General features: G+C 41.3%; 1 protein-coding gene across 2 annotated transcripts in view; it reads left to right on the top strand.

Annotated features, from left to right (window-relative positions):
* The window catches only part of IQGAP2 (IQ motif containing GTPase activating protein 2), a 319,379-nt gene extending 309,152 nt beyond the window's left edge, over positions 1 to 10,227 (top strand). For both annotated transcript variants that reach the window (XM_088443725.1, XM_088443724.1), the window contains 3 exons: positions 5,385 to 5,528; positions 6,712 to 6,820; positions 9,102 to 10,227. In XM_088443725.1, coding sequence (XP_088299851.1) covers positions 5,385 to 5,528; positions 6,712 to 6,820; positions 9,102 to 9,215 — 367 coding nt within the window. In that variant the 3' untranslated portion in view covers positions 9,216 to 10,227. The remainder of the gene's footprint in view (positions 1 to 5,384; positions 5,529 to 6,711; positions 6,821 to 9,101) is intronic.
* Positions 10,228 to 12,706: the final 2,479 nt, after the last annotated feature.

Genomic DNA, 12,706 nt, shown 5'->3' with positions numbered 1-12,706 from the left:
GCTAATTTTTAGGGTTAGGCTGAGGGTGTTGACATGGTAAATGTCAACCTTTCTGAATGTTGACATATTGGTTGTAGACCTAAAGTGAATGTCGACCTTCTGAATGTTGACTTTTCATACACCACCCTCTAGCTCATTATGGCCCCTATTTACTACAAACCGCATTTAAAATTCATATGAATTCTCATATGCGGCTAGGTTAGTAAAAAACACATTTAATATAGTCTAAAACATATCAATATACCATCTCAAAATATTGTTACTAAAACAAATACATATATATGGCCATATAATAAGTGAGCCTGTCCATGGGTTAAACAGTGTGCCGGAACGTACCATTATATCCACACTATCAAATCTATCACTGGTGTGAGTGATTTAAAACAGGATTCCGGGATTTCCTATGAATACATTGGGTCAGTGTGCACACTGTTTAACCTATGGACAGGTTCACTTATTATATGGCCATATATATGTATTTGTTTTAGTAACAATATTTTGAGATGGTATATTGATATGTTTTAGACTATTTTAAATGTGTTTTTTACTAACCTAGCCGCATATAAGAATTCATTGGAATTTTAAATGCAGATTGTAGTAAATAGGGGCCATAATGAGCTAGAGGGTGGTCTATGAAAAGTCAACATTCAGAAGGTCAACATTCACTTTAGGTCTACGACCGATATGTCAACATTCCGAAAGGTTGATATTTACCTTGTCAACACCCTCAGCCTAACCCTAAAAATTAGCCCCAAAAAAACCCATATGTCGACATTCTGGTGTCAACATATTTAATGTCGACATTATGAACATGTCGTATTGATGTTTTAGACTATAATAAAACATTTTTTTTAACTAACCACACAAACACACACACACCCCAACACACACCATTAAAAGCCAAGACACCAGTTGAAATCTATCAGTAATTAGAAGCAATCCTGCCCCTTGCTAGTGCAAATTAATATAAGATGGTTCAGTCCCAACTCATTACCAAGGTGTCACAGAAGAAACCTCTCATGATGGGTAAAAGCAAAGCGCTCTCTCAAACCCTTTGCAACCTTATTGTTGCAAAACATACTGATTGCATTGGTTACAGGAGGATTTCTATACTTCTGAATCTTCCACTGAGCACTGTTGGGGACCAATCTGGTAGTGGAAAGAACATGTTTCACCATAAATCGGCCACGACCAGGTGCTCCTCGTAAGAATTCTGACAGAGGCCCGTATTCAATTAGTTTCGCATACGCGATAAAGTTTCGCCTGCCGTACTTTTGGCCTACATCGCATATCTTAGCTGCGGAAACACGCGTACCCGTGATTTGCCCTATTCAATTCCAAAAGGGGCGAAAACGCAACCCGTCAAATACAAAACAGGCTGACAGAATTTTGGAAATCAGCCTGTCACCTCCTAAAAGATGCAGTAACATTGGGGATCAATGTACATGTCCCCGAATAGCCCTAGTAAAGCTATTTGGGGTACTTAAGGTGTGTCAATTTCTTCTAATTAGCGTCTTTGCACAAGTGGTGAAGAATAGCATTAAGCAGTATTTTTTTGGGTGAAAATAAGTAGTCCTGTCAAATTTGGGGTACTTAAAAATGGGTGCAAGCATGGTTTAAAGTCGCTAAAGTAAACTTTAAAAAAAACCTGTAAAAAACGCACCTGAAGCAAGCACCTGCAATCAAAAAAAAAACACCTCACCCCTACTTGCAGACCCCCCAAAAGTCTATTTTGCTAGTTTTTAAGTTTGTACCCCCACTTTGCACTTTTTCACCGCCATTTTCAAATAGCTTTTTTGGGTGGTTCCTCAATTTTTTTATAGGTTTTTTTTTTACGCAGTTCTCCTTTGACGGGGCTGTCCCAAGGGTGCTGAGTGGTTTCTCTACCTTTGCACCCCAAAATAGCTATTTTGCACTTTTTTCTCCACCTATTCAGAGGCAAATCTTTTTCGCCTATTACATTGCATTACGTTTTCGTGTACGCGAAAATTGTTTGCAATTGAATACGGAGATAAGTTTCTGCCTGGCGAAAAGTCGCAATTGGCGATACTTTTTCGCAGATCTTGGCTTTTCGCTTCTAATTGAATATGGCCCAGAGGAGTGAAAAGAATTATCAGAAGAGTTGTCCAAGAGCCAAGGACCACTTGTGGAGAACTTCAGAAAGGCCTGGATTTAGCAGGTACAATAGTTTCAAATAAAACAATAAGTAATGCACTCAACCGCCATGGCCTGTATGTGCACTCACCAAGCAAGACTCCATTACTGAAAAAAAAATCATGTGGAAATTCATTTAAAGTTTGTTGCACAACATTTGGACAAGCCTGTGAAATATTGGGAGAATATAGTCTTGTCAGATGAGACCATAATTTAACTCTTTGGATGCCAGAATGCACACCATGTTTGGAGGAGAAATGGCACTGCACATCACCCCAATAACACCATACCAACAGTGAAGTTTGGAGGTGGGAACGTCATGGCGTGGGGCTGTTATTCAGCATACGGTACTGGCATACATCATGTGTGTGAAGGAAGGATGAATGGAAAAATGTACCGAGACATTCTTGATAAAAATCTGCTGCCATCTGCCAGGATGCTGAAGATGAAACGAGGGTGGTCATTTCAGCAAGACAATGATCCCAAACACACAGTCATGGACACTCTGAATTGGTGTCAGAGAATGAAAATAAAGCTGCTAGAATGGCCCAGCCAATCACCTCACTTGAATCCAATTGAACATCTTTGGAAAGAACTAAAGATCAGAGTTCATAGAAGAGGCCCACAGAACCTTCAAGATTAGAAGACTGTTGATGTGGAAGAATGGGCTAAAATCACACCTGATCAATGCATGCGACTAGTTTCTCCATACAGGAGGCATCTTGAACCAACAAAGGCTTTTATAAGAAGTATTAAATACGTTTTAGTAAGTGTGTTCAATACTTTTTCCCTGTGTCATTTCACATTATTACACATAACTTAATTTATGGACATCTATGCAGTGGCGTAACTATGGAGGGTGCAGGGGGTGCGGTTGCTATGGGGCCCGTCAGCTTAAAGGGCCCGCCAGCCCAGCGATCGCACCCCCTGGACCTTCCATTTGCCGGGTGCCCGCTGAGATTGTGTTACCAGCGGGCGCCCAGCTCCTATTCAAACCCCCGGCGGCAGCCGGAGGACGAGCTCTCTCCGTCTTCCGGGTCCCATAGTGCCGAGGAGCTGGCGCCGTGGACGGACGGCTGCAGGCTCTGGTTTAAGGTACTGTAAGTGTTTTTTTTTTTTTTTTTTTTTTAGTGTGGGTGTGTAGGTGTGTGTGCGCACGCAGGACAGCTACTGGGATCTCACTACTGGCCGGGGCCCACTACTGGGGGCAGCTACAGGGGGCCCACTACTGGGGGCAGCTACAGGGGGCCCACTACTGGGGGCAGCTACAGGGGGCCCACTACTGGGGGCAGCTACAGGGGGCCCACTACTGGGGGCAGCTACAGGGGGCTCACTACTGGGGGCAGCTACAGGGGGCTCACTACTGGGGGCAGCTACAGGGGGCTCACTACTGGGGGCAGCTACAGGGGACTCACTACTGGGGGCAGCTACAGGGGGCTCACTACTGGGGACTGCTACAGGGGGCTCACTACTGGGGGCTGCTACAGGGGGCTCACTACTGGGGGCTGCTACAGGGGGCTCACTACTGGGGGCAGCTACAGGGGGCTCACTACTGGGGACTTATTACAGGGGGCTCACTACTGGGAACTTAATACAGGGGGCTCACTACTGGGGGCTTATTACAGGGGGCTCACTACAGTGGGCTTACTACTGGGGGCTCACTACTGGGGGCATTACAGGGGCATTACTACAGGGGGTATTATTACTACTGGGGCACTGCGTAAGGGGCACCATTACAGTGGGCATTGCATAAGGGGCACCATTACATTGGGCATTTAATGTTTTAGGAGAACTACTGTGGTCATTGTGTAAGACCTAAGTTAGGGGGGCCCCTTAAAAATGTTGCTATGGGGCCCAAAAAGTTCTAGTTACGCCCCTGCATCTATGGTTTGATTTCTTTTACATGGGTTGTTGTTGCTGACATTTGGTGAAAATTTCATTACAATAGCCCCATTACAAATATATTTACTGAGAAAAATGTTGATGTGTTCAATACTTATTTTACCCGCTGTACACTCACCATGCGCTTTTTCTTTTCTTATGATATTATGATATTTCCCTTGTTTAGGAGTCTGACTCTCTCCTTTTGGCGAGCGCCACTCTAATTGTTTTTCTTGTTTCCACATTTAAAATGCGGTTGTAGTGTGATATTTTCGACTAAATTGTCATTGCAAATTTAGGAAATATCACTTGGATGCACTAACATCAGTATATAGGGACAGAGCTTGCGATAAAGCTCGGTCCCTGCGAATCCCCACCGCACACTTCTCATGGTATTTTTTGGAAAAAATACAGGGAGAATGTGTCTGCACATGTGCCACCGCCGGATGCCGCAACCATCCCTCGTCTGCCCCCCCCCCCTCCTCGCGCTTTATAACTTTGGTAAATACATTTGACATTCAGTTTGGGTTTACACACAAATACAGGAGCTGACTCAGAGTCACACACAAGTTGCCTGCAGATGGAGCCGCATTGCATGCTCTCCTCACCTTTAGGGTAGGATGTACTAAGCATCACATCAGCAATGTGATAGATCCCGCCTGTCTTTGGGTACATAGCGCAGTTGATTACAATGGTATGTACTTAGAATATTGCAGAGGACAGCTCTCCCCATAAGAGCTGTCCGTTGCGATGGCTCAGGACAGAGAGACTTCCAGGTTTAACACACAGATTTCCCCCTGGCATCCTTCTGCGCCTGCGGGAGGTGAAGGGAGGGATCCGATCAGATCCCTCCCAAGGTGTGGTGTCCCGATAAGAAGCCCATAGGCTTCTATTGGGTAACGTAACCTGAAGGTGCATCGCACTCCATTGCTTTGTACATATGGGGAGTGCAGTAATACCCTAGAAAATTGCATTTACAGGGGTTTTACAGCATTTTCCCCTTTAGTACATCTCGGCCTTATTCAAGACTGCACGCATCTATCCGCCCCTATCTATATGCCTGTAAAAGTTGCTGCCATTGTTTTCAGTGCACATTTGCACAAGCCCTATACCTGGTGCAAGAGATCGTCTGAAATCCGATGGCTGAGTAAGCTCACCTCTGAATTCCCACAATTGCATGTAAATGCCCACAGAAGCGCCACACAATCTTTAATGGATGCACAATTATTCACTGTTACCTCAGGATGCTTTTGCTAGTGTGTAAAGGCCTTGTGCCTATTCAACATTTGTGTTCCATATGCTAAACAGTCTCTTTCTGTTCTTCTATATCATCGATGTATTGTCCACAGGAATTCAAGGCGTTCAATTAAAATGGATGGGAGAGGTGAAGAGAAAAGCAGCAAGAAAATTAAGCGGTCGCCCCTGAGATACACGGCAGCAAGACTACACGAGAAGGGTGTCATCCTGGAGATTGAGGGGCTGCAGACCAATCAGTGAGCACTACTTGTAAACATTCTGGAAATAGATGGAATTGTTGTATTGTGATCAAATGATAATTACAGATGTGCCCTCCCTCATCTTTGCTGCAGTCGCGCCAAACAGCTCATCTCGGGCTTGCCTGGTCCCGTAAGACTCTGCTAGCGCCAGGCGTCTCTATTTGCAGAAAATTGGTCACAAAAAGTCACAGTGCGAAGCAACTAGGAAGCACCAGGAGACTCTGCTGATTAATTTGACATCCAACACTTGTATATCTGTTTACAAAAGTCTCTCTCTGCATAAGGAGTACTATGATGCAGCGCCCACAGCTTTTTTCCACACCATATTTTGTTTACTGTCTCAGTTGCACACAGATATACAAGAGTCACATAGCAAATGACTCTAAGACGCCCGTCTCTAGCAGAATAGCACGGAACCTGGCAGCTCACTCACGCCAGGCATATCGTGCTGCATGGCGTATTGAGGCTAGATGAGCAAGGACACAGCTGTAGATCTTGTACCATTCTGCACATAGAAACCTTGTAGTATAAGAGGCTAGTCATAACTGCTGGATAAGAGTACACTTTGTCTTCAGGTATTTCTCAATTGATGGCTACAGTATTTTGTCACTTTATGCCATATATAAAGACTTAGGGGAATGCTCCTCTTGGTGAAGGAGAAATTGCCTTCTTGCATTAAGAGCAGTGACTGGATGGTGGGTCAGTGTCCAGTCAGCTCTCTTGTCATAGGTTGACATTGATAATTGTCAAATCTTATCTAATCTGTCAAGGGAGCAAGGGGCGGCGAGTTCCTCATACATCGTGTAGGGGTTAGATCACTCCAGTTCCTGATCCATAAGATTCTGGGGAGAGTGGTGTTGAAGTACCATTTTATTTCTGGGTCGGATAATTCGCACTACTAATGTTATATTAATAATGTCATTGTGCAAAAATTGGGGTGAAGTTTCAGTGCACATACCTCTTCAGTAAGTACGGTTATTCTCTATGCGGCATAGCACCTGCCCCTGGAGCTGTCCTATTAGGCTATGGTTAGTTAGACTATGGTCTGGCTTATTTCACTTGCAGTTGGGATTACATTTACAGTTACTTGTTACTTTGAGGATATGCGTTTTTTTTTGTCTCTAAGCAAATAATAGTAATTGTACCATGCATTAATTTCACTGTCTCCCTGCTTTACCAGGTTTAAAAATGTTCTATTTGATATCACGCCTGGTGACGAAGTTGGTGACTTTGAAGTTAAAGCAAAGTTTCTTGGTGTTGAGATGGAAAAAGTCCAGCTTCACTTTCAGGTAACTGAGTCATATGAGTTGAATTCATCAGTCGTGTCCATGTGCCATCACAATTACAAACTCCCCTATCTTGGGAGATCTATGTGTTTGTCTGTGTAGTAGAGCACTTAGACTACATATTCCACTGGGGGAGCGACTGATTGGAACAATAACACATTCCCTGTAAAGTGCTGTGTAATAGCCTCTGGCTAGCTGTGATCGTTTTTTAGTACTTGTCTTTAATGAATGAACACTTAAGGGTCTATGTACTTAGCATTGGAGAGCGCTAAAGTACAAACCAATTGGCTCCTAACTGTTGCTTTACAGACTGTTTGAAAAATGAATATAGGAGCTGATTGGTTGCTACCTTAACTGTAAATTTTCTAACACAGTCTGTAAAGTGACAGGAACTGATTGGTTGGTACTTTATCACCTTCCACTTTTTCTTTCCTAGTCTTAATACATAGGGGGAGATGTATAAAGTGGCGATAGGGGGGGGAAATGGTAACTGCGCATGTTAAGTGTTGCAGTTACCGCTTCCCTGCATGTCCTTATCGGTGCTCCTACAGTATCTTCAAGATACTGTAGGGCACGCCTGGCCAACCTGTGGCTCTCCAGCTGTTGTGAAACTACAAGTCCCAGCATGCCTTGCCACAGTTTTGCTATTAGGGAATGCTAAAACTCTGGCAAGGTATGCTGGGACTTGTAGTTTCACAACAGCTGGAGAGCCACAGGTTGGCCAGGCCTGCTGTAGGGCTTCAATGTGCAGGCAAATGTATGAACGATCAGTGGCACTGACCATTCCGACAGCTGCAGCTATCGATTTCCACAGCTGCAGCTGTCGTTGCCGCATGCATAGCAATGTCCCTGGCTGTCAGGGATAGTGCATTCAATAAACAATAAAGGTTTTTTTTTTTCAATTTGCCGCTGGGGGGGTTTCTGGCCGGCACATGCTCACAGGGCTGTAGAGAGCCATTTCGGGGGAACGGGGCATGGCCTAATCACGGGAGACGTGGCCATGTCCCCTTTGAAAAAAATACTTATTTGCGCGCAAGGAGTGGGGCGCTGTGAGCCCCTCAGACCGGCGCGCATCCAGGAGGGGGCGCGTTCAGTGTGATCGCTTTTCCCCCATAGACAGAGGAGAGGAGACTGCTTCTGCTGCTCTGAGCAGCGAGTAGTCACCCACTGCAGCCCAGCACACAGCAGCATGTGCTGGGCTGCTGACAGTTAAGAGAAAGAGGGGGGGCGGTGTCCTACCTGGGCCCCTCTAACCAGCCCAGGCCCTGGTAATTAGTACCCTACCCCCCTCTCGACGCCCCTGCATGCGCAGTTGCACTGCAACCGCTGGTCAGAAGCTGAAACAGGGAGAGGAGAGTGCGATTCTCCGGAGAACTACGTTAACAGACGCTATGTGCAGATTAATATGTCTCCCCCACAGACCCCTTAGTTTAGGGGGAGATGTATCAAATCTTGAAGAAAGATTAAGTAGAGAGAGAGATTAGTACCAAACACTCAGCTCCTCACTGTCATTATTCAAACACAGCCTGCAGCATGGCATTTAGGAGCTGATTGACTGGTACTTTATCTCTCTCCAATTTCTCTCTCCAAGGTTTCATATATGTCCCCCTTAATGTTTAGGCAACTGGATGCTTCCTTGCTGTTTAACTAAATCCCTATGTTTAATCCGGGTTTCTGTTTTTTATCCCTACCTTGACCATTACTACCATGTGTGGTATTATAGTTCATCAGTTTGAATAATCAAAATGTAATAGATTTGGAGAATGGAAAATCAGGTTGGCCTTTGAGAAGCCCCAACAGCAACGTTGTGCAGTTGCTATGGGGGACCACAGCTGGGAGGCCTGACTCCTCTGTCAAATCCCCAAGCTATAGCGTTATTCCTGTAGGAAACTTAACGGTTTGCTTCGCGGTTGCAGCAGGTGCTCCAGGACATGTCGAGGGCAGTTCAGTAAAATGGCGGCTTTGTAGTTTGACCCACACAGTGCCTGTTGGACCAGATGGGATAATTAGTGCCCCTATAACCTATGACAAAACCTATGACATGGAATTCTGATAAGTTCCCCTTATAGTATTGGGCAAGTTATGCATTCACTGTTGTTAGGACTGGATGATGACAATCTGCATTCAGAACACTGATTACCATGGTTGATTTGCTTGTCCTTTTGTGGTATCACCATTATCTTCCTGGACTGCTTCATAATCCATTGTTTTCGACAGTTTCATAGCTAATGTACATATAGCAGTACTTTTGACTTTTTTTGTTTTTTTTGTCTTTACATTTCAGGACTTGCTGCAAATGCAGTATGATGGGGTTGCTGTCATGAAAATATTCGACAAGGCAAAAGTCAATGTGAATCTTCTCATATTCCTCCTAAACAGGAAATTTTATGGAAAATAGGGAAAAAAATAAGGTGTTTTAATGGGAAAGCTTGCATTTAAATCAATATCAGAATTATTTTTTGTAACATTTTTAAGTTAATATATTAATTAAAGTCCAATTGTGAAGAAAATCTATTTCAATTAAAAGAAAATGTAGTAAGTAACCAAAATTCCTAAGATGATTGTATTATGGTGCCTTTAACCCTTTCAGTGACAGATGATTCCAGGCTGAACTGAGCATGAAATATTTTAAACCTTTTCTCACTGAAAGGAGTTTCCAATGAAATTGACTCCTCTTAAGTGATGCACGTCATAGATAATTTCATTTTACCACCAGAAACACAAGTTTAAATGAAATTTTCAGTTGTACTAGATTTTCTAAATTCATTGCACAATTAAAATATAAAGAAAAATTAAACCTGTTATCTATTTTTAATATTGAGATTCAAGCGGGAAAAAAAAATAAAAAGGAAAAAAAATTGTAAACGTGTTTGAGTAAAATAAGTGCTTATTGTTATTGTCTATAGTGTTAATATCTACACAGCAGGCCTGATTCAAGATTTTCAATCTAGCGTACCTAAATCTGATTATTATTATTTTTTTTTTATTATTATTAGTCATTGCCGATGTCAGGTAAACTAACATTTTGTCCGTTGCAAAGATAGAATGTTTTGGAATACTGTAATATTGTTTTCTTTAGTTACTCATAATTTATAAATGGCAAGAGAATATTTGCTGTAATGAAACTTTGCATGAACCTGACTCCCGAGTTAATGCACTACTGCCTGTTCGGGCCATGTATTCTATTCTCTGTCCATCTGTACTGAATGGCAACGAGGTACCTGGGTAATGATAGCTATTTTTAGTGTCAGAGGTTTAGCCGCCCCAGTGCTAATGTGTTACGGGGGATAAGCAATGCATTATGGTACATTGTTTCCTCTTCAGGCACTGAATGGGTTACACAACTTTTTTTTGTTTGTGCCTTTTTATATGTCAATTGCTCTGTCTTTGTAATTCTCTTTATTTTTTAATGCAATAAAATTCATTGTTTCATTAAAACCAATTGTGTAAAATTTTATTTTTTTTCTCAGAAATAAATTAAAAATATGGAGGGTAAACTTAAATTACCCAAAAGTTATACCAGATTTTATTTCTACTGTATGCTGGAACCTAAAGCAGGCAGCAAGACTGAACAGAAGAGCAAGCTGTGTATACTTAGGGAGCAATCCAATTAGGTGCGAGTTGGCTTGTGCGAGCAGTAGTCACGGGGAACCCACACAGCCAATTGTAGTTGCAATCTAATTCCAAACATTTATTTTGAGTGCACCCCCCTGAGCGTGTGAAAAGGTAGGGAAAATCTCTACTGAAAGGTAAAACTGTCAGGACACTGTGCAGAACCCCTTGGGCACCCTTCCTAATGACTAAGCATTTGAAAGTTTTCATTCAGCTTAATTGGCTTTATAATTTGTATGTAATTTGGGGTGTTAAAAAAGCCCTTTAAATTACTCAAAATCAACTTTTTCTTTAGTGTAGGCACCCCAAATGTACAGTGCTTTTAAAAATGAAGAATATTTTTTCTGTTTTTTTTTCTAAATTTAAAGAGACCTCAAATTACCACAAAATAAAAAAAATAATCTGCAATGTTCATTTCATTTGTTTGAGATTAAACAAAAAAAGTAGTTTTTTTATATATTTTTTTTTTATTAATAAAAAACAAATGCACAAACCAGCCATTTGACAACTTTTTAAAACGTCCAATACTTTCCTTATGCCCACTAACAGCTTTCTATATGATTTTGCTAAAAAAAAAAAATTGTCACACTTTTGGGGGCCAGGATGGTTTCCCCGCTTTTTCATGCCATTCTCCCAAGTTGCGTGCTATAGAAAATTTGCACACAAGTAGCGCGTATGGTCATTTATAATTGGATCTCGTGTTTCTCGAGAGCAAGCATTCGTGCAATTTTTGCAAGCTGAATTAATTAATACTAATTGTATTGACCCCTTAGTCTGTTAGCATGGTTGTTTTTCTCCTACTTTTTTTTTTTTTTTTTTTTAGAGCCTATGACTCGCCATCAGACATGTACATGACATAACCACAACAATACCTTTATATACTTTCAAAATCTAGGACTAACTAATAATGAATAAAGAGACAGAGACCATAATTGTGATAAACTGTGACATTTAACAAAATGCTTAATCAAAAAGGAGTATGGAAGGAAAGTATGGTGGCAATGAAGAACGGCTGAAAAAAAACCCAGCAGTAGGACAATATCTAAACAAACAAACACATTCGCTGGTGAACCACTTTCTCTTACGTCAACGTACAAGAAAGAAGTTGATAGCAATAAATGCCTAAATTATAATAGTTGCCATCATAAACCATGGCTCAATAACATTCCTAAGAGTCAGTATTATAGGTTAAAAAGGAATTGTACCAAAGATTCCTCTTATTTAATTCAAGCTAACGAACGTACCAAGTCATTTTTGGATCAGGGATACCCTAGAGAGCTATTAGAGACTGCGTCATCAGAGGCACAGAATAAGGAAAGGGATTCTCTTCTTAATCCAATGAAGAAGAAGGAGACTTCACTAAATATTGATGAACAACCTAGATTTATTTCTAAATATAATTCCTGGTCCCGGGAAATTAGAAATATCGTTCAGAAGAATTTCTCTACATTAAAATTGGATAAAACGCTGAATAAACATTTAGGAGAGAGACCACTAATTACTTTTAGGAGAGCAACAAGTTTAAAAGAGCACCTAGTCACTTCAGGGAACAACCTGAAGAAAAAGGTACATCTAATATAAATTGGTGGCAACAGAAACCTGTGGGTTTCTTTTAGATGTGGAAGGAATCATTGCAAAACTTGTCCCTCTGTGAAACACAGGAGTACAACATTTTCCTCTACATCCTTAGGCACTTCCTTTACTCTCAAGGAATTTGCGAATTGCCAGACTCAATATGTTTATTTAATTACCTGTGTATGTGGTGCACATATATAAGACGCACCACAAGAACTGTGAATATCAGATTTTTGGAACACAGACGAAATGTATTAAATAAAAATAGCAAACATCGTCTTTTCTAGACATGTTATGTCTGTAAATAATGGTGATGTGGGAGTTCTAAGTTTCCAAGTGATTGAAGTAGTGAAACCAACCAGTAGAGGGGGTGATAGGTTTAATGGTTTATGTAGAAAAGAAGCCTGGTTACTCTCACTCCAATGGGACTAAATGAATCAATAGAACTAAATAACATCTGAATATGCTATTAACATCTGACAGTTCCATCCATAACATTGTATTTTCTGGTTTACTTAAAAAGCTATTTTTATGTTTACAGTCTCTGTAATAACTTTGGGTTCTAATTAGTTTGTTATTATTATCTATCCTCTAATTGAAAATATCTGTTTAGGTGTTGTTGGCTAATAAACAAATTTAATGTACCTCTGCAAAATACTTATTTTTTCTTTTCTTTTTTCTATATGTATTGAAAATATAAGA

Source organism: Taudactylus pleione, unplaced genomic scaffold (genome assembly GCF_031769625.1).
Source record: "Taudactylus pleione unplaced genomic scaffold, aTauple2 ptg000333l, whole genome shotgun sequence".
NCBI classification, from domain to species: Eukaryota; Metazoa; Chordata; class Amphibia; order Anura; family Myobatrachidae; genus Taudactylus; species Taudactylus pleione.
The sequence above is the reverse complement of the archived record's forward strand: the minus strand, read 5'-3'. Positions and strand labels throughout refer to the sequence as shown.